General features: G+C 37.0%; 1 protein-coding gene across 1 annotated transcript in view; it reads right to left on the bottom strand.

The window, feature by feature from the left end:
• PDE3A (phosphodiesterase 3A) overlaps window positions 1-22281 on the bottom strand; it is a 249689-nt gene that overhangs the window by 26838 nt on the left and 200570 nt on the right. The window contains exons 3-9 of the mRNA XM_084877193.1: window positions 21393-21650; window positions 18628-18782; window positions 17307-17431; window positions 9094-9316; window positions 5604-5689; window positions 5088-5242; window positions 3108-3245 (exon numbers count right to left, since the gene is read on the bottom strand). Of these exons, the coding sequence (XP_084733319.1) occupies window positions 3108-3245; window positions 5088-5242; window positions 5604-5689; window positions 9094-9316; window positions 17307-17431; window positions 18628-18782; window positions 21393-21650 (1140 nt within the window). The remainder of the gene's footprint in view (window positions 1-3107; window positions 3246-5087; window positions 5243-5603; window positions 5690-9093; window positions 9317-17306; window positions 17432-18627; window positions 18783-21392; window positions 21651-22281) is intronic.

Below are 22281 nucleotides of genomic sequence, written 5' to 3' on the forward strand. Positions count from 1 at the left end.
CATCCTCACAACAGCTTCTGAGATCGATACGATTAATTACTAATATTTGAAAACAGGAGAAACTGAGGCACAGAGAGATGAGTGACTAATCCAAGATCACACAGCTGACAAATTATCAGAGCTAGAATACAAGCCAAGCAGTTTGGCTTCAGATTTTGTACTTTTAACAGCTTCAAATCCTACCACAAATATTTGAAATGCAATGATTTTAAAATTAAATTTTCCCATTATTCTTTTTTACATTTTAAAAATGAATTAAAAAATTAAGACAACAGGATATTTTACAGTGTGATTTTAAAACAGGAGAATTTTTACCAAGAAGCTGCTGAAAACCAACCAGCACTAATCCAAACTCATAAGTAAATAGCACCATTAACCAGATAGATATTGGTGACTGAAAAAATTGAGCACCATTCCAAAATCTGAACAATGTCCTTTCAAATTTATTAAAATAAACATGACAATCATAAAAGAGACAGGCAGGCAGAATATTGAGACTGAGAAGTCATTTCCACTACACATACGTCTCTTTTAAAGCCTTTTGAAGTGAGACATTTTCTGTGAAGTTTCAGCCAAAAGGTGATTTCTTGGAATGTTCAAGTTAATTCATTTCAGCTGTCATAAATTCTTACTAAGGTGAAAAAAAACCAAAACCATGCCTTTCACACAGTAAAAATTTCATGATTTTTCTCCTTATAAACTCAAATCAAAGGGGAAAAAAACTCCCAACAAGTTCTATTTAGCAGTGAAAATGAAGCTGCAATTCCAAAAAGCTTACTGCTTTATAAGTTGAAAAAATAAAGTGACATAACAAGGATCATGCAGTTACATATTTATTTTATTTTTGAAAGAAGAGTGGAAAATGACATTAATGAATTTTATCAAAATCACGTCTAATCTTTCTGATAGCTACTCATCTCCAAGGCTCTTAGAAAACATGTGGTGGAAAAGCTGGTCAAGATCCACCCTGCCATCCTCCGGCTCACAGGCCTCGGAGGGGCGATGGGTCGCTGCAATGATTGGTGCCCGGTGCACTGTCACTGGTGCTGCCAAACCGGCTGCTAACATCACCACCTCTCCATCGCTCACACTCTCCATTTGAAAAGTTAAAGATATAATGAGTGAGTGTGTTTTAGAGAAGGCTGAACAGCAGTTGAAATAAAGGTAAAAAGCCTGGACTTCCAATATGCTATATTGGCATTCAAATAATAAATCCAGTATGTCCTACATGACTGCAGATCATTAGTATTTCCTCTTTGAAATCTCAATTTCCTCTTCTGTAAAATAGATATTAAAAAAAAAAAAATTCCTGCCAAAACCAGTTTGGCTCAGTGGATAGAGCGTCGGCCTGCAGACTCAAGGGTCCCAGGTTCAATTCCCATCAAGGGCATGTATCTTGGTTGCGGGCACATCCCCAGTAGGGGGTGTGCAAGAGGCAGCTGATGGATGATTCTGTCTCATCAATGTTTCTAACTCTCTATCCCTCTCTCTTCCTCTCTGTAAAAAAAATCAATAAAATATATTTTAAAAATATTCCTGCATCTAAGTTACTGAGAAAAGTAAACTGTAAGTTTCGGGGAGTCTGTGACGTGTGTATCACACACAGAACAATGTGAGATGTTTCTCTCCACACCAGGGAACACTGTCCAGTAAAAGAGAGAAGAGCTCCTGGCCCGCGGCCATGTTTTTCCGGTGGCACCATGACAGGCCTATTTGCAGGAAAAATCACTCCCTGAGAGTCACAGTCTGCCACGGGTTTCAGAAAGTGGAATACAAAACCTCCCAGGGGGAGCCCTGATGCATGAGGCTAGGGTGGAATGAGGAAGAACGGCTGCCCTGAATGCTCTTCAGCCACAAGAAAAGATGAAATACCGCTATTTGTGATAACAGGATGGACCGTGAGAATTTCATGCTAAGTGGAACAAGCCTGTTGGAAAAAGAACCATATTTCACTCGTATGTGGGGTATAAAGCTGAAACTCATAGACACAGACAGTAGTATGGTGATTACCAGGAGAAAGGAGGCTGGGGGACAGTGAAGGGTAAAGGGGACAAAATAAATGGGGGAGGGAAGACGCCTTGACTTTGGGTCGTGGACACACAATGCAGTATATAGATCAGGTATCATAGAAGTATACACTTGGAACCTACATAATCTTCTTAACCAATGTCACCCCAAAATTTAATTTTAATCATAATTTTTTAAATTAAAAAAAGAAACAAGTCTACCCTTAAGCCTGTCCTTAAGATTAGCTAGCATAAAAACTGTTGCTTAGCATGAGGAGGAAGGGAGAGAAAAAAGGGGCTAATAACTCCTAAGAAAAGAATAAGGTCCTTTTAGTCCTCAATATGTGCATGGCCATGATGAAATCTAGCAGGGGCAACAATTGCATATTACATAGACATTGTAATTATTCTGAGTTTTAAATTTCATCAGTTATTTTTACTATACTTTTCTTGTCTGTAGCATGAACTGTCATTTAATTTTAACAGACATCTCATTTTCCTGCTAGAACAGGAGTTCCTGTAAGGCAGAAACACATTTTTCTTCTTGAAGACCGGCTTAGTGTTTGTTTGTGGAACTGAACAATGGAGGCAAAGGCCCCTCTGTTATCTTCCTTCAAACTTTCATGGATCAGGACTCTTCACCCTGAAGTTCCACACTCAGATATTGGCTGAGAGATCCAAGCAAAGCTTGTCTCCAAGGTGTGAAGTAGAAATCAGTATATCAACTGATTTTTTGTCTTCTGGTGTTTTTCAGGGAACGTTAGTGCAACAATAAATCAGGGTCCTGAATTCTCCTCTAAGCCTTATCTGAAGAAGTTTGGTAGTCTTTCATACCTCTGCCGTGATATTTATTTCATATATGAGTTTACCTACGACATTTCAAAATAAGGTAATAAGTGTTACTGCATCATCCTGTTTAATTAAGAGTATATATTTTGATATGTGTTCATTAATTGAGTGAACCCATTGTTTTGTTTTGATTATTGAGAAAATTTTCATTCAGACTCACCACTGGTATCAAGTGTGTACAGAGCTTTAACCAACCAACCAAGAATTTTTTTTCTCTATATTTCAAGTCATAGGTATGAATTCATTTCTTACTTGACTAAGAATACGGCCACATTTTCTTCCTATTTTTTCCACCAAATCAAAAATCGGAAAATTCCAAGTATTTAGCTGCTCCATGATTGAGTCCAAGTTATCCATGACAAGAGGTTCAGGAGCAAGAATTGGTTTATCCTGGAATAAAGATGAAACAGTTTAACAATATACAGTTTTTCTATAAAGCAATTCATGCTTTAGTAAGTTTAATGCAACCACTGAGTTTATTTGAAATAAATGACTCAAAACTTCAAGGTGAATGGGTGATCTTTAAAAAACAAAAATCAAGATGAACAAGACATAAGTCCCTAAGTAAGGAGAAATGGTCCTGATGCTGTTTCAGACCATTAGCTTTGTATTAGGAGGTGCCTGCCTGTGCTGGATCATACATGCTACAGGAGAAAAAAAAAGAAAAGAAAAAAAATAAAGATGCTTCTTCCATAAGTTTACATAACTACTATGGGGTTGCTAAGTAAAGATTCAAGGGCTTCAGAACACTTGGAAATTGTATTAAATTTATCTCTTTATACATTTGTGTAAACTTTTCTGGGTTGAACATTCCTAGTTCATATTGGACTCTCAAAAGAAACTCATGAGTGAAGAGGAGGCATTAATGATCCCTACTGAAATTGGTCAAATTTGTACCACTGCTTCAAAATTAGGGTTCATCCTGTGGAATGATAACAGCCTCATTTTTTTCAGGATTTTAATTTAACTCAAGTAATGTTCGGTTTCCAAAGAAACATGTACTGTATAAATATACAGACATTTTATAATTGATCCCTAGTGAGGACATACTTAAGAATACATCTATCAAAAAAAAAAAAAAAAAAAAGGAAATAAAAGAAAAAGAAAAGAGAAAGATAATGCAGATAAAAATGTAAATTATTTTGTTTAAAAATCTCTTTGATTTAAAAGTATAAATGATAAATCAGGTTAAAGAACGATAATAGCAGTAGTTGATAATCACATGACAGCCCACTATTTTCTACCATTTTCTGCTTCCCCAAAATTAACCCGACTTAAATATGCTTTAATCTTCTTTAAATAGATCACCTTAAACACACAAAATAAGTCATTATTAAAGGATATTTTAATGGGTAGCAAGTGTCTATATAAACCTGATTTAATACAAAAAAGAAAACAATTACTGACTCAGTTCCTAAATTAAGGAGATGTTATAAATACACACTCATAAAACAACAATCAGCAGATGTCCTAGGACAACTAACACATTTCATTTTATTGAATGATTGATCTTTATAAAATACTAGAGGCCCAGTGAATGAATTTGTGCACCAGTGGGGTCCCTTGGCCTGGCCTGCGTGAGCAGGCCAAAACTGGCTCTCTGACACGCCCTGAGGGGTCCCAGATTGCGAGAGGGTACAAGCCAGGCTGAGGGACCCCACTGGTGCATGACCAGGGCTGGGGAGGATTGCAGGAGGTTGGCCAGCCAGGGAGAAACCACGGGAGGGCTCCAGGACGTTTCCTGTCTGTCTTGCTCAGACCCCAGCAGCAAGCTAACCTACCAGTTGGAGTGTCTGGCCCCTGGTGGTCAATGCACGTCATAGCAAGTGGTTGAGCAGCCTCAGCATATCATTAGCATATTATGCTTTGAATGGACAACTGGATGACTGGGCACTTAGCATATTAGGCTTTTATTATATAGGATTATTTCAATGAATGAAATAATTCATTATTCTTATGCATAGTTACACTTTTAGATAGGGTTAAGAAATAGCTATAATCATTTGTGGAGATGAATACTTATGTTTTTATGCACTAAGAAACAAGTTATTAAGAGATCAGACTTAAATAGGGAAAATTATATTCATATATATGGGGAAACCTATAGTACATCTAAAATCCAAATGAGATATTTCTGTAAATCTAATGATTCTGGGATCAGTATCTAAGCCAATTCCTATAACAGAGTCCAATTTCTCAGGTAAACAAATGAGATAAGTGATATGGGGCTACCAGGAACATCATGGTCTCAGGCGTGTAGGGGCTACAAGCCGAAGCTTTCCTCAGCGGCTCTGCTGGGCACTCGGTTTCTTCTTCATTCTGTACAATATCACTGCTATCACTGTTGTTATTAGTTTCATAATCAGAGGTAATTTGGGCAGTGTCATCTGGAATTGAAAGAAATCAGCCTGTTATGAAACTTGAACAAAAATGGGGTCCCCTTTAAGTGAATATTTCTAAAATGCATGTGGTTAATACAGTGTTCAAAGAACTATTGCCTTCATGAGCCTTTCCACACCACGAGTATAGGATCTGTTGGGTATAGATACCTATAGAGAAACATTTTGGACAGCTTTGCACCAAGATTTTACCCAGGATTAACTCTAGGTAGTCGAATTATGGATGACTTTGGTTTCTTTCATTGTCTTTTAAAATGTCTCATCTAAAACATCAGGAACATTTCACTTGTGATCAGAAGAAAGTAAAGTAATTTCCTTTTTGAGGAAGAGAATTCAAATAAAGAATTACCCGTTCGGCTTGGTGTCCCAGTGGCTGTACCACTTCTCTCCAGGGGCCCATCAGCAGGATTGCCTTGGGAATATGGCCTGCCACAGCTGAGAAATATTGAAAAAGCTGTAAGTATATCCTCTTTTCAAAAAAGATCGCAGGTATACACCGTCTATCTACATTGATAGATAGCAATAATCAAATATTTCTACCTTCTACTTGTTTGAGGGAGAAACTCATTTGGTTTTATAGATGGATGTTGATATGCTGTATACGGTTTTCTTTCTTGTGAGAACATGATCAATACAAAGGATCAGAAGCTTCATTCAGCTCTCATCCTTTTCCATAGTCTAGACCTATGGTCGGCAAAATGCTGCTCGCAAGCCGCATGCAGCTCCTTGGCCCCTTGAGTGTGGCTCTTCCACAAAATACCGTGGCCTGGGCGAGTCTATTTTGAAGAAGTGGCATTAGAAGAAAATTAAGTTTAAAAATTTGGCTCTCAAAATCAATTTCAATCGTTGTTCTGTTGATATTTGGCTCTGTTGACTAATGAGTTTGCCGACCACTGGTCTAGACCATACTGGAAGTGAAACTACCAGCAAAATTTTGTTACATTATTCAGAGAATCCTGGGATAGTCTCCTACTTCCTTATATAGTAATGATTTTGGAGATGTCAATGTGTATTTGGTCAAAAATATCTCCCCCAATAGAATCCCTCTGGGCCCTCGCTATTAGATTTATTTTTATGGCTGAAGACATGTCCAAAAAGCCCTTTAAGAAAAGATTGTGCATGTGGAAACAAAATAATAATATATGATTTTTTGCCTCCAGAATTTATTATTATTATTATTATTATTATTATTATTATTATTATTTTGCAGATGGATCAATTACCTGTTAAGGCCCTAAGGAAATGATGAAGGTTGAATGTAAAATGACAGCATAGGATTCAAGTTGAGAAAAACAAACCAAGGAGGTTCATTATGGGTAACTGAGAAAAGGAAGATATCTGAGAGGTGGTATCTTCAACTGAGGAGGTTGAAGGGTATGTTTGCTTTCTCAACCACTTTGACTGTATTATAAATCAAAAAATAACCTCACAAATGGCCTGGCAAATTTCTCCTCTCACTCATCTTGTTTAGAGACTTCACGGTTAGGTTTTAATTCTGTATTTTGCTTCTGAGTTCCTTCCTTTTGCCTAATATTACAAAGGGTCTCAGAGGGCTTCTGATTGTTATTTAACCACAGATTCACTCTAAAAATAAAAGAAGTGAGTGACAGTTTACACTTTAATATAACTAATATCTCATCACACACACACCCCTCCATTGTGCTTACACTTGTGGTACAGATAAACACTTTCTAGTTAGAAAGTCTTTTCATCCTAACTTAATTTACTTTTTGAGCCTTGAAGGTAAGTGGAAAAACATCGCACTCAAAATATTTCTAATTATGAAATCCCATCAGGGAATCAAAAGAAAATGACAGGGCCAAAGGAAAAAGAAAGTAGATGCCAATGATGTGCTTACATTGTCCAATGAAACTTAGTAGAAACAGCGTTTATTAGTTTTAAATTTTTCATCGCAAGATAATACTTAAAAGGAACATTTAAATTAGTACTTCAAACATACTACCTTTTATGCCAAAAAAACAGCTTGTTGCATAGACATTACAGCAGCCAAGAGACTGGGAAGCAACGCCAAACCCTTCGAGTTCAGCAGGGGAAACCACAATAATTAGTCGTGTGTTTCTGGAGCTCTCTGGGCCTACATGGGTGGCTGCCTTGAAGGCAATAATAAAACATGGTTTGAATTATAGATTTATAAAGCCCAAACAAATAAAACACACACTACTGGATTTATAAACATTACTGAACAAGTAGGCAGTGAAATTGCCTTGTTTTTCTCCAAAAGCTTTTTTATAAAAAAAAAATCCCATTACATTCTTCCTGCTAGGAATCCAACAAATAGGCTGTGATGAGAAAAGCTACGTGAGTGGTACATAGATCTTTTCCCGGCCACCTCTCTCCTTCCTTGAGGTGACTTATATCACACAAATCTGGAGGCCACGGCAGATGCCCTTGATGCTGATATCCCACGGGGCTTCTTCTTGGCTTAGGATGCATACCCCAAAAAATGCTTCTGAAGGGTGCTCCACCAAACACTAGCTCCATGGGCAATTACTGGGTATTAACCTAGAGAAATTGGTTCTGTGGTTAAATAAACAGACAATTCTAGAAGAAACAAAAATCAAGAGGTTGTCCTTTTGCAGGACTTCTCAGAGCTTTTGATAAAGACATGCATGCTGTGAATCACTAAAAGAGGAATATGAATGTTTTACCACAGATCATGGTTTTGTTTTGTTGTTGTTGTTGCGTTTTGTTTTGTTTTTGGGTAGGGGAAAAAGATGGGATTAGTATCCTGCAGAAATTATTTTATTTAAAAAGCTGTCATAGAGAAGGCGGCAGAATAACTTTTGGTCAGTAGGATAACTTTTTACTCTGGCCATTGCCAAACAAACAAACAAAAATGTTTTTTTCCTTTAAAAATATTTATAAAGAGAAAGGAAATAAAAATAAAGGTTATAAAAATCCATTTAATATAGAGTTTATAAACACAGGATCTGAATATGAAATTTGTGAAGCTCAAAATTGAAAATATTGATCAAATCTGGGTCTGTTGAAACGTGATATTAGAAGACCAACATATAACTAATTTATTCAAACTGTTATCCTCATTCACCTTAGAAAAGACATAGCATTTTATTCAAGCCACTCTGTGATTATACTTAGTTTAAAAACATTCAACTCTTTTCAACTGAATGAAATATTGTAAAGCTTTAAGTTCAATGGTTCAAAAGGAAGCTATTTCTAAAGAACACTATGTTAATCCATAAGAGAAGATATTTCTGTCTTAGTGACAATGTTGGCAAAATAATTACTCTTGCCATGCTAAGCCCTTTTTTTTTCTAACCCTCTAGGAAAAGACAACATTTTGCAAGTCTATTTCAACATGGTAGATCAGCACAAGCAATTGCTTGTTTGCATTCTGCGAGCCTTGTATTATTTGCACATTTTAAAAAGTGTTATAATGGGAATTGCCAACTTAACATAAAATGCCTTTAAAATCAATATAAAACCCTCCCTGGAGAAGAAGTAAAAAAAATATTCCAACGTAATATCAAATTACATTAAATTACCTGACATGATTTTTAAAAACATATGCTTTATGTATGTTCATCAGTAAGCAAACACAATATACAACTAATTATTGCATCTCTTAAGATTAGCTGTATGGCCCATATGGACTCTAAACTTTCCATTAGTAGAAAACCACTGAAAAATTAAGTTTCTATTATACCTTATTCAACACAGATCACATTATCCTGTACTTCCTTATCAACTACTCTGGCAAACACACACATAGCCATGTGGACTGCTGGTGAGTGTTCCTAAGGAAAGAAGTAGTACTGGCTTCACCATTAAACTCGTTAACAATATGCAATTCTTACCCGCTACATATAACAGGCGGCGGCGGCGGTATCTGAGGAGACAGGTCAGGGGCACTCTGAGTGTAAGTTAAGGCCCTGTGCGAACCCAGGCCTGGTTTGGCAGTTGTGTCGGCAGATTCTAGAAACTGAACTGTAGAAGTTTTGCTGACTGGACTGCTGGCCGGAGTCCCTTGGAGAGGTGAGGAACAGGGCGATGAAAGAGGTGAAATTTTGGCAAGGGCAGCTGAGAAGAAAAGAAATCATTAAGTCACAAGAAATGTCTTTGGAATTCAAACTCACAACCCTTAAACTTCACTTTGGACTCCTTTGAACTCACTAAGGCCCCTGCCAGTACTCGGGCCCCGGGCTGGCCCCCCCTGCATGCCACCATCCGGAGACAGGCTGGACAGGGTGTAAGGACAGTGGGGGGTGTCTTCACAGCGTGACATGAAAGGAATGAATCATTGTGAAGACAATTGGTGGCAATGTTGGCAAATCCAGTGAAAGCCTTGGTGGCCTGGAGTCACTTCAGGACAGAAGTCTATTATTTTTGTTTCTTCTTGTCATTCGAACACGATGATAATGGTTAACATTTTCTCATGTTTGTCTTCTCGTCTGCTGTGAAGTTTTTAGCAGCAAGAGGATCGGGAATTATTTTAAATATTAACATGTCTGGAGCAGAGTTTGGCAGGCATACAATGCTTAAAATATGTAAATAAAGAAGATACATTCATCAGAGGCATTTAACTTTATTAACCATGGGTGTTTTCAGCAAAATGACTAGTTTGGGTGTGAAATGACTTTGATCAGAGTAATTTCTGAAGAAGACATTTAAAAATGTAATATGCCCTTTTTCTGATCAAACAATAGGCCCGAAGTTTAAACTTTAAGTGTGGGTATATTTGCGGCAAACTGTTTATTCCCAGTTGTGAGAATTTTACAGAACACTGAATTAGATTTCCAATGCTTGAGTAAGTAACGGGGACATGTCTTTTGAATTTCCTCTCTCATGTAGGGAAAGCAGCCCATGTAAAAATTGAAGAAAATAGAGACATAGCTTCTGAACAACTACCTATTTACTGATGCTGAACAATCTACTGTAAAGCAAGTGAAATGAAGTCATTGAACGTTGTTTCCGGTTTCTCACCACTCGGGGGAAATGTACAGCCAGCAGCTCTCACATCATAGTATGTGTGGTGAGCTGGCTTAGTCGGCTTCCCATGTTTAGTTCTCCCAAATGTTTTGTCACACCCACAGTTTTCCTGGCCCACTGGAAGGAATATGAAGCTTGCTGAAGAGCTTTTGTAATTAAGGATTTTTTTTTTAAATTTCTTTTGTTTTGTTTTAATATTGTACTCTCCCTTTGATTCAGTGTGGTGGCCTGCAACCCCTCCTAGTCCCTTTCTCAGTATTTCTATTGTTGATTCCTGATGAATAGATCAATCCTGGCCTTTATACCTAACTGGAACCTCTGAGACCCAGAGAGGTAAATAAAATAACTTCCCCAGGTCACAGTGCTAAGAATATGGAGTGGGGACAGTTATTCTTGTGAAAGGTGGCTTATTAGCCATACCCCTGTCAGAGACTGCCCATGGGAGAATGCATTACCTACGAGGCAACATTTGTGTTGCTCTGTACAATGACAAGCTTTATGGTTTTAATTTTGATTTAGACTCTAGTGAAAAGGCTTAGCTATTCTAGCAAAGATATTGACAAACCTTCATATCACATCGTCTCTTAAGACAAACGAAAATTAAGTTCACTATATATTTACCTCAGAGTTTCTCAACCAACCTATCATTGGGGGTAGCAAGTGTGTTACAGATACCTGTGAAATATTAATGGTTGCAATTATTTTTTTAAATGACTTTATTTGGAGGCCCCTGAATAAATTTAATTTTTAATATTATCTCTAATATTAGGTTTATATTATAAATTATATTAAAATCTAATGTAATTAGATTTTCTTATTATGGTTTTAGAAAATGCAGGAAATAAAATTTTCAACAAGCTCTAAATCCCTTCTCACTTCTCCACTGCTATATAACATCGTATTCACATTATTACACATATATGTAAAAAAAAAAAAAAAAAAAAAAAGGTTGAAAAGGACTAGTTTAATTTAGACTATTTGTTAGATTACAGCTGACTAAGTCACCAGATATATTAGAAAAAAAGCATTAAGGAGCTGGATGGAGGTGTGACGTGTTATAAAGGGTACAAATTAGCTCAATGATTTGCTCATTCAAGACACACTGACTGCGTGCCCTGTTCCAGGGCTAAGGAGGCAGTGGTGAACAAAAAATGCTCTATTTTTATGGAGCTTCCACTGTTTTGTAGGGAAACAAAAATTAAAAACGAATTAGGAGAAGAAAAGGCCTTAAAAGAAAAGGAGGAAGGAGAAGAGGAGAAGAAAAGAAAAAAGAAGGTTAAGAAAAAAACGAAGAGGTATAGGAGGAAAAGGAAGACAAAGTCAGGCAGTTTTAAGTAATAGAAAGAAAAATAATGCGGAGGACAGAAACGCTCTCAGTGTAAAATTTCAACAGAGATCTAAATGTCTATTTAGACAAGCACCTGGGGAAGCATGTTCTAGAAAGAAGGACCTACAAGAGGACCAGTGTGGCTTCAGCTTAGCAAGGAGGAAGAGGAGCAGGGAACGTGGCCAGAGAGGTTGCTGGGTAAGATGGTACAGAGCTGAGGGCCAAGGCAAGGGTTTAAATGCGGTCTTAAAAAAGGAGAGACTCCTAGCTAGGCATTGCCTTAGACATTTCCTTCATTACTTTGCTAGGTAATTGTGAGGGTTTTTTTTTGACAAGTTTCTACCACTTTTGTACAAAGCCCGTGGAAACATTGCACATTTCTGTTTTGACACAGCGTACTCTCTGAAGGTCATTTACGAGAAGGGTGATTTTTTTTTTCATTGCTAATTTTTAGTAGATGCCAGCTGATGTTCTCAGAGAAATGAAATTCTCTTAAAAATCCACTCAACGATCAGAGTTCTTACAACCCATGGATTAACTAAACTTTAAAAAAAAAAAAATAAGCAGACCTTAAGACTCCACATTTACTGCCTGGGATGAAATTTAAAATAAACCTTGAAACAGAGGAGAAGCACTTTGCTTCAGCCGAGCCGAGAGTCTATGTATTTTGAATACAGCTAACAAGCAAGAGTCTTGGCAACAGCCCTGAAATGCAGGGATATTTTTATTCTGTAGGTGAGAAGATAAGGTATAAACATATAAATTCCTTTGTTTCCAATACCTAACCGCTATTTTTCACAGGGTGCATTATCTTAGTTTACTGAAAGTTTTAAAAACAGAAAGAGAATGCCATAGGAAAGTGGCCTATGTTTAGATATTAGTTTTCAAGTAGATGAAGATATAAGTAAAGATAAAAAACAACTCATCATTTTAGAAAGGAAAGACTGCAAATGAAATTATTTCAGACACAGGAACTGGTTACTCCAAAGAAAATGGGAGAAAATCCCCCCTCCACTTTGTTTCCCGAGTTTTTAAGAACAGATTGTTTTTTTTTTAAGGTAGTTTAAGTGTAATTGGGTATAATGTTAGTAAACTTCATAACATTTGAAATCTCATTCACCTTTATGTTGCACACTCACACATTTACACACACACAATCTGGTAAAGGGATGCAGATAAATATGTATTCATTCAAATATGCTTATCTTCATTTACACTCAGTAATTTTAAGAGACTCCAGAAAAGAGACTTAGCTCATGAAATACTAATCCTTGAGTAACTGAAACTGGTCTAAATGTGAAATACTTAAAACGTTAAAAAATAAAAAATTTAAGATATAACTTTAAGAAATTCTAAAATGCCAAGTCTTTTGAGTAATTCAGTCTGTAATTTCTTGCTCCCAAGAGCATAAAAAAATGTGTGTCAAGACACAAGGAACTTTGGGCAATCAAAGGGAGATGATAAACAATTCTGGAAGGAAATTATTTAAGTGAATCCATCTGTTTTGTGCTGTAAAACTCTCTCAGCTTAATTTTAATTGAACAAGAAAGGAACCAGCATGTCTGATAAATACATGCCTCTTTTCCCTGCCCACAGGCAAATGGACAATCCTAATAGTTTTCCAAAATAGAACATGTATCTAAAGTATAGAGAATGCAAAAGTAAAAATCACAAAGTCATAATTTAAGTTATCTCTCATTTCAAATTTTCTATAGGAAAAACTCAGTGTAACTTACTTTAATGATTACAGAAAGGTCTGTAATCATTAAAATAAGATTATAAGAATTTGATAAGAATTATAAGAATCTGGGCAGGGACTACTACAAACACATTAAGTATGAAGTCAGAGGAATTTTAAAAGCTCATTAATGACATAATGGCAGCTCTACATTGTCAGTGACTCATAAATAGAAAAGCAAGATTGAAAATGCAAATCATATTTAAATCTCCTATTTTATGCTGTAATCAAGACTTCTCTGTGATTTCATCCATTTATTTTTTATTAGCAACTGTGAATAACTGGTTGTGTTTTAGCTATTTAAATTAATGCTGACTGATCAAGCTAGAGGACACACTGTTGAAAGATTTGTGCAAAGCACAGGTTTCATTAGTCCCCTCTAAAAACAGGTCACTTATTTTTCAGTGGTTTTATTTTCTACTTTTTGCTTGCATTCTCCTACCTCTTTTCCTATTGGTTGGTATTTTCCTCCTTAGACTCTTTTCACACTTTGATTCCATTTCCTTATATTCTTTGCCACATAAAGGGGCTTTACCAGGTCCCTTTCTACATAGTTTAGTTAAAACCAGCTGGCGTCACAGTCAGTTATATCAAACATAACACACCTAGTTAGCTCAATCAACTCAATACCATCATTAAAAGGAAACAAGGGTTTCAAAGCAGAAGGACCCATCTGATCAGGGAGAACAGTAATTGAATTTCAGGTCTCTGATTCTGGATGGATTCCACACACACCCCCCCCCCCCCCCTTTTGGCAGACTTTCAGGGATTTTAGTTGAATTAAGCATGCTTCACATATAGGCTATTTTATAAACATTTAGCTCTGCTGTGATAGCGCTCTAGAGATGCCGCAATGCAAAGTCCTCTCCAAAGTAATCATGATAGAGATGCCTTATGCTCTTTATGCCAAGAAGGGAAAGAGACGTTTGCCTTGGCTGTGGCTCTAATTTCTACCATCTGCCTTCGCAATATCTTACATGGACATTCTTTCCCTTTGACACTTGGCGCTTTCTTACTGAGAGCAGTCATAAGAATTGGGGAGCAGGACATGGAAGATGAGGCTGTTCCTCATGTCTGTTCCCTCATTTGTTCTGTTATTTCCAGTGAAATCACTAACCATAACTTTCAGCTTCCTTTCCTTTCTTTTTACTGAGGTATAATAATGTAACAGTATTAGTTTCAGGAATACAACACAATGATTTTCAATTTCACCTTCTTGAGTTTATCATGCTGGTTACTGTGATTTTAATTTTATTACCTAAATGAAGAAAATGAGGGACAGGAAACCAAATCATTCCATTATCTTGTACTCAGTCAAGGACAGTGCCAAAATATTTTAATTTGTTGTTCTCAATCCCCCCCACCCCGCCACCCCCCAGTATAAAGTCATTAAAACAAAAATAAAGAATTTAGGATGAATTATGTGAGCTTGGTCAATTTCCTTGACATTTCTGTGTCTCAGTTTCCTCATCTGAATCCATTTCCTGAGCTATACAATAATGTAGAATACTTAAATTCATATTTCATTTTTTGAGTAACATTTTATTATTGTTCAATATTTTAATTCTATCTTTTAAAAATACTCACAAATCTGGAAATGCTATTATTTATGCATATGTTTGTTTGATGGACTCGTGGTTTTTAAATTTATTTATTCATCATTTTTATTACATCTTAGACCTCTCTGCTATTACTTTTATTTCTAGACTTCATCCACCATAAGTTCCTGTATTTAAAATTTGGTAGTTGGTAAAGTTTTGACTTATTGAAAAATGTCTTTAGTTCACTCCTATTCTTGTGAGATAGATTTGACAGACACACAATTATAGGTTGACTATTAGATTCTCTCAGAACTTTGAATAAAATATTCTATGTTCTGATGCCCTTTATTCTAGAAAGTTCTGCTCTTAGATTGACTGCTTTTCTGAAAAAGGTTATTTGACTTTATCTGGCTGACTTTAAATTTTATTTTTGTCTTTGATGCTGTGCAGTTTCACAATTTTGTGTTCATGTGTGAATTTTTCCCCCTTTACTCCACTTTTCCTCAGAGTTTATGTCTCCTGTTCTCTACTACAACTATGATTTATCTAATTAGAAAGTCTAATTCCTTTTCTCATATTCTTTAGAATCTTTTCCATTTTCCATTTTCTCATTTATGTTGCACTCTGGGTAATGTCTTCACATTTTCTGCCTCCCCGTTTATTAATTTTCCTTTGAATACTATACTACGTCACTTAACATATCGTATTACCTTGATTATGTTTTTAAAAGTTATGTTTAGATGACCTTCAATGATATCTTCTCCCATTGCTGTTATTTTTATAACCTTGTATTTTTCTTTAAATATTTTAAAATTAAATGAAATATTTTAGCATTTAAATAACTCCACCCTTTTAGAGATCGGTAAAGTTATTTTCTTTCCTTTTTCTCTAACTCATGTTCCTTGTGTGCTTAGTGATCTTGGTTGCAAGTTCCGATTTGTTTGAATTTGATATGTTGAAATCATATGGCCTTCACTGGTGATGCTTTTCTTCAAAAATTATTTGCACATATTTTTATAGGGAGCCTAGGGGTCTTCCTGACCTATGGCCACTTCAGTGCCTCTTTAAAAGCCTCGGGTTTAATGTGAAATGCTCACATCCAGTTCCTTCACCTTGCTGAAGTCCCACCTGAGTCTCCACAACATTGAGCTAATCTGTGTCTGTCCCCAGGACAACCCAATTTAAGTATCTTCCCACCTAGCCTGTTCCTGGCCTAGGTGAAAGCGCCAATTTATTTCTCAGGCCATTAATGACTTAAGTTATAAGATTTAATGAACATTTTTATAAAAGCAGAGAGAACCAGATTAGTTTTTGGAAAACCAAATAACCTTTCATGGTTTCACTCAGTGATGCAATTCCAGTAAAAGTATACTTGCTGGAGAAAGTGTCTTCCTAACACCAAACAGTAGAAATTTAAGCAACGTTGGTGCTTAAGTGGTTTCAAGAAACAGTCACCAATATAAAGGGGGTGATCAAAGGGAAAGAAATCACTAAATTTTATTTCTAGATGTAAAAACAGACGACAGAAATGCTTCCTGAATTTGTGTCTCTTATTACTTAAGAGTATAAGAGACACAAATTATTGAAATATTAGTGGGATGTGAGTACTATTTCCCTAACCTTCATAGATGCATTGTCATTTTTGAGAACTTTTGCTTCTGGCTATGATTCTGTAGTTTATAGTAAATTCCTGTTGCTTTGACAACAAATAGAAATGTTCACTTAAAAATAAAAACTATCAAGATGAGACAACTAATTTCTAGGTTTCTAGAAAGAAGAGATCCTTAGCAGTGTGACTAAAATCCCATGACCTGTTCTTCCTTTCAAAGCATTATTTACTAACAATTAGCCTGGAGCAGAAGGCTGAGGACCCAGGCAGCAGGATGCAGCAATTAGAAAAACAAGCCAGCAGGGCTATTAGCAATGTCATGAGGCTGGTGACACAAAAATTGGAGTTTGGTGCTACCAAAGCAGGCAGAGTTTGAACATCTTAACAGCCTAGTGAGAAGGGGTGGTGAGTGACAACATAAAGAATTTCTTTGAAAAATTATAATATGTATAGAAATAAAGCATTTCTTCAAACTCCTATAAATACCATACTCCTGAAAAATAAGTTTCTTTTAATAGCCATGCAGAATAAAATTGAGACTTCATAAGTACATTATTAGCTGTGATATTATAAGATGAAGCTTCCAGAGATTATCATCAATGGTGATATGTGATTTCCTATTTATCCAATATGCTCAAGATAGAATAACTGGTGCAGCCACTTTGAAAACATCTGTTTCATCATATAAAGTGAAAATCTAGGTAATTAATTGGTTATTGAGGTTTTTTTTTTCTTTTTAGAAGAGTCAAACCAAATATAACCGTGTGCAGAGCATCCTCTAAATCTTATTTAAACACTTAAGGCTTAGTTCTCTCGGTGACTGCACACTCAGTGAATATGAACTCTCCTCCCAGCAAGTCACTTACCTGGGCGACTTGGCTTTTTAGCCTTTACGTAGTTAGCTGCAGAAACGGCATAGGACGAAGTGAAGGACCTGCTTTTGGTGAGGGTCATCATCGCGGGGTTATTCCAAGAATCAGAACTACCAGCGCTATAAAGACAGAGCATAAAGAAGAATAAATAAATTGTTCATCAACCATTGGGGCAGAACTTGCCAAAACCCAACCATCATTTCCATATTAGACTTGCCAATCTGAGTCGTGGTCCAGGTTCAGTGATAGAACCACCTTGTCCAAATGACAAAATAGGCCAAGACCGGTTTGGCTCAATGGATAGAGCGTCGGCTTGGGTTCGATTCCGGTCAAGGGCATGTACCTTGGTTGCGGGCATATCCCCAGTAGGGGGTGTGCAAGAGGCAGCTGATCTATGACTCTCTCTCATCGATGTTTCTAACTCTCTATCTCTCTCCCTTCCTCTCTGTACAAAATCAATAAAATATATTTTTTTAAAAATGACAAAATAGGGCAGCTAAGCTCAGTCTCTATCTCTGCTGTGTGGATTTAGCAGTCACTCATCAAGCGCATGGGTTAACAAAAGCACAAAGGTAACTTTCCTACTTATCCAATTACTAGGAATCAAACACCTCTTTCTATTTATAGAATCATGTTCCTCGTAGGTTTCCTAAAAACTTGGCAAATTAACTAGTTAAGGTGCAGGGGGACTTACATGAATTGTGTTCTTTATTATTTATCATTCTTGTTATATCTAAATTAAAAAATTAAATGCTTGTAAAATCATTCAAAAATAACATTCTTGCAATATTTCCTTGGGAAGGAAAAAAGTCAGCAACAGGGATTTAGCCTACAATTTCTTCTACTGGTGATACCCCAGAGGAAAAGGGATCATGATCACAATCTCCTTGTAAACATGCCAATGATGAACCTGCTGCTAAACACACTGATACTATTTACTAGATAAAAGGTAAGGGATAGTGAGCCTCATGGAGGGAATGCTTCCTGCAGGATATCCTTGGTTTGTCTATCTTATTATTGTAAATAAATCTGGAATTAATAATTTATAAGTAGAATATAAGAATGTTACATAGAAATGTAATGAATGGGATGTACATTTTGGAGATGCATTGCTCAAAACACAACGTGAGCCCAATTATCTGACGTTAATCCCTGGGCTGTTCTCCACTTAAACCATACATGCACTTTTTTTCATTTCCAAAGCTGGCCTCCAACCAGCTGTCATTGGTTGGGTCTCCCTTCCCATGTAATGTACAATTCCTGTTTGGTAAGTAACTTCTCTAAGAGATGGGAAACGAATAGGAGCACTGCTAACCTTGGTAACGGTGCTTCATGCAGTTTGATGCTGGCACTGCGATCCCGCCGTACTGGGGCCGGCTCCAGAGTGGGTAGACCTGTGGCGGAGGTGGTGGTTGTCCACGTGGACGAAACTCGTCTCAACAAACCGGGGGGCAAGCTTTTTCTCAGGCGCTAGGAAGAAGGAGAGTTGATTTTATTACCGAGCATATTTTCTCCCACTAACCTCAGTGTCATACAATGGAAGAAAATGGCTTTTACTTAGAAGCAAATTTATTAAACTATATTGGTTGAATATCATCTGTCGAAAATGTGGGTACTCAGATATGCAATAAAAGACTCAGGTCAAAACAAATGAATACTATAAAACAACATTTTGAAATATTCACTTCAATGATTACACAAATATAGGATTAGTATTGGAATGACAGTGAACTACTTTTGAGGTAATTTTATAGTTTTATTAGTTCAACAGAATTTATATAGCTATACTCTGTACACACATGTCATTTTAGTTATTATGAGATTTCCCTCATAAGTCACTTGTTTGGGGCATGAATTAATTTATATAATCTTGCACAATAGTTTCTACACCGAAGTGTTTATTAATTTAATTTTAATTTCTTTTAAAAAATATATTTTATTGATTTTTTACAGAGAGGAAGGGAGAGGAATAGAGAGCTAGAAACATTGATAAGAGAGAAACATCGACAAGCAGCCTCCTGCACACTCCCTACTGGGGATGTGCCCACAACCAGTGTACAAGCCAGTGACCGGAATCGAACCTGGGATCTTTCAGTTCGCAGACCGACGCTCTATCCACTGAGCCAAACCGGTTTTGGCAAATTTTAATTTCTTGATGTACAAATGACAGGACATAAGAGTAAAAGAGTGGCCCTAGCAGGTTTGGCTCAGTGGATAGAGCACCAGCCTGCAAACTGAAAGGTCCCAGGTTCAATTCCAGTCACTGGCTTGTACCCAGGTTGCAGGCTCGATCCCCATTGGGGAGTGTGCAGGAGGCAGCCAATCAATGATTCTCATCATTGATGTTTCTATCTCTCTCTCTCCCTCTCCCTTCCTCTCTAAAATCAATAAAAAATATATTTAAAAAAAGTGTAACAGTGTAACATAAAATGCACCACCTCTTTGTGGTTAATGTCACTTAGATCTCAGGCCTGTGGGTAACGTCATCAGTACCAATTCCTCCTAGTACGAGACTTTGCTGGTTGACCTGCAACTTTCTCTTTATTATTTCTTCTCCTTTCATATCCTAAGTGGGGTATGTGGCATCATCAGCACTGAGGCAAGATTCTGAGCTCACCAGAATGAACACCAGCATGGTAAAGAGGGTTTTCACCTTCAAAATCAAAGTGAAGCTGAAACCGATTTGGCTCAGTGGATAGAGGGTCCGTCTGTGGACTGAAAGGTTCCAGGTTCGATTCTGGTCAAGTGCATGTACCTTGGTTGCGAGCACATCCCCAGTAGGGGGTTTGCAAGGAGACAGCTGGTCAATGTTTCTCTCTCATAGATGTTTCTAGCTCTCTATCCCTCTCTCTTCCTCTCTGTAAAAAATCAATAAAATATATTTAAAATAAATAAATAAAAATGAAATTCTGCTACAACTGCAGCAGCTGTTACAATAGGTAGGAGCTCAACCCACTGGTCTAATAGAACAATCGTGTAAGCACAGTTTATCAAGATGCAGTCTGCTCTCTTGAGGATTTAAAAATTTCTGAGAAATGAAGTATATACCTCTGATAGTTTTCCATGCCTCTTAAAGATCTTAATTTGTATCTTAGAAGGTAATTCAATAGCAAGACAAAAGGTCACCAACTGTAAATACCAGGATTGTTGCCTATAAATCTGTCATTGACTTCATATCTATTTTGAGAGCAAAAGGAATCAGTTAATCTCTCTCTGTTCCATGTCATGCTGAGCCATACCTTTCTCAGAGAAGTAGATGCTGGAAGGAAACCATGTAAACAGCTCATTGACAAGGTTGTGCAAAGAACACATCCCTGAGCCAAGAGACACAATAGCAAGAGCTTGCATGTTACTGACTGATCACCAGTTCAAGAGAATGGCTGCTGGTTTCCCAAATAGATAAGGGTGCAGGGTGTACCAGGGACCACTTAAATTCGGACTTATTTATTTTTTAAGTCATTCATATGATTTGTTCTTGACTAATGTGAGGTCTACACCACGTTTAGGAGCCATTCCCTATAGCTTACTTCTATAAAATTCTTAGTATATCTTCTGTGTAAAAAGAAAATATACAAAACATGAAGACCATGTTTTACTTTAAATAATCCAAAATCAACTAAAACTGTTCTGAGTTCAAATCTTACTGGGTTTGGGAAAGCCATTAGCGTACAATGAAGGATACCATACTAAGAATGCCAAGAGTGGAGAGATGGTGTTTCAGAAGGCAATGGGTTTTACACAGAAGCCACACCAGAATGGAAGCAGGGACTTTTTGTTGCTATTGTTGTGTTATAACCTTATCCCACTCATCAGGGCCTGGCATATAGCAGTAAAGACTTGTTGAAAGTCTGAATTAAAAAAAAGGTAACATAAAATGGTGAAATTTTAATTTACAGAAAGCAATCAAATATAAGGACAGAAGTCTTTATGTTAAACTCCCATTACTCTGGTCACCATGATCAAGACATTTCACTGAGACACTGACTCAAATTAGCATACGGGTTCCGAGTGACAAGAGAGAGACCTAGAAAAAAAAAAGAAAACGTTTAAGCTTCCCATGGGTGCGTCCCTTCTACCTACCTTGGGAATAGCCAGCCTGTCTTTTTCGGAGCTTTCTTCAGAATCAGAACAGGTATAGTTTTCACTGAAGGAAACGACGGGGTTCACTCGGGGCTTGTGAATGGCCTGGAAGGTGAGCTGGGTGCTGAGCAGGTTGCTCACGGCCCGCAAAGACGTGCACACATTGGGGGGCAGAGAAGGGTCTGCCAGGAGGTCCGTAATGAGGCCGTGAGCCTCGCCCATCACGGCAATGTCCACAGTGATGCTGGTTCCTGAAGACTGAGACACCAAACGAAGGAACGGTCAGGCAAGCAGAGGTCTGCAGCTGAAGGCACAGGGAACGGATTGGGCTTGTTTGCCACATGGACTGAATTGACTCTTTGGGGCTACAGGACAGTAACATTCAAAACACATTTCTGTTTCAAACTTTTGCCAAAATTTGCCATGGCTTCCACCATGTTTGTGCTCATGGCACACTTTTTTTAATGCTAGAAATTTGGGGGGGAGGTAGAATACATTTAAAGAGATTAAATACATATATGTGTATGTATTTAATCTATCAGAGGTATATAATTTTGAAAAGGCACAACATTTCAGAGAACCTGAGAAAACTTCATATTCATTATTCCTTATGAAGAGCTCAACATTTTAATGCATATTATCTAGCAATTTCATTTTGGAAATAACATTGTTAATATATATATATATATATATGATTTTAATTTTAGTAATTTCTCTCTGAAAAGACAAAACTATAGCTTTATTAAGATGTAATATTTTAGCCTAGTTTGTGGTACTTATTCAACTACTATTAGAGATAAGCATAAAAAGCAATTCAATTTGTGTTCAAATTTATAAATTGTCCCTCTTCTGGTGGTTGGTAAGAAAAGACATTTTAGATCTGGAATTC

The sequence above is a fragment of the Pipistrellus hanaki genome (assembly GCF_964339955.1).
Source record: "Pipistrellus hanaki genome assembly, chromosome: 3".
NCBI classification, from domain to species: Eukaryota; Metazoa; Chordata; class Mammalia; order Chiroptera; family Vespertilionidae; genus Pipistrellus; species Pipistrellus hanaki.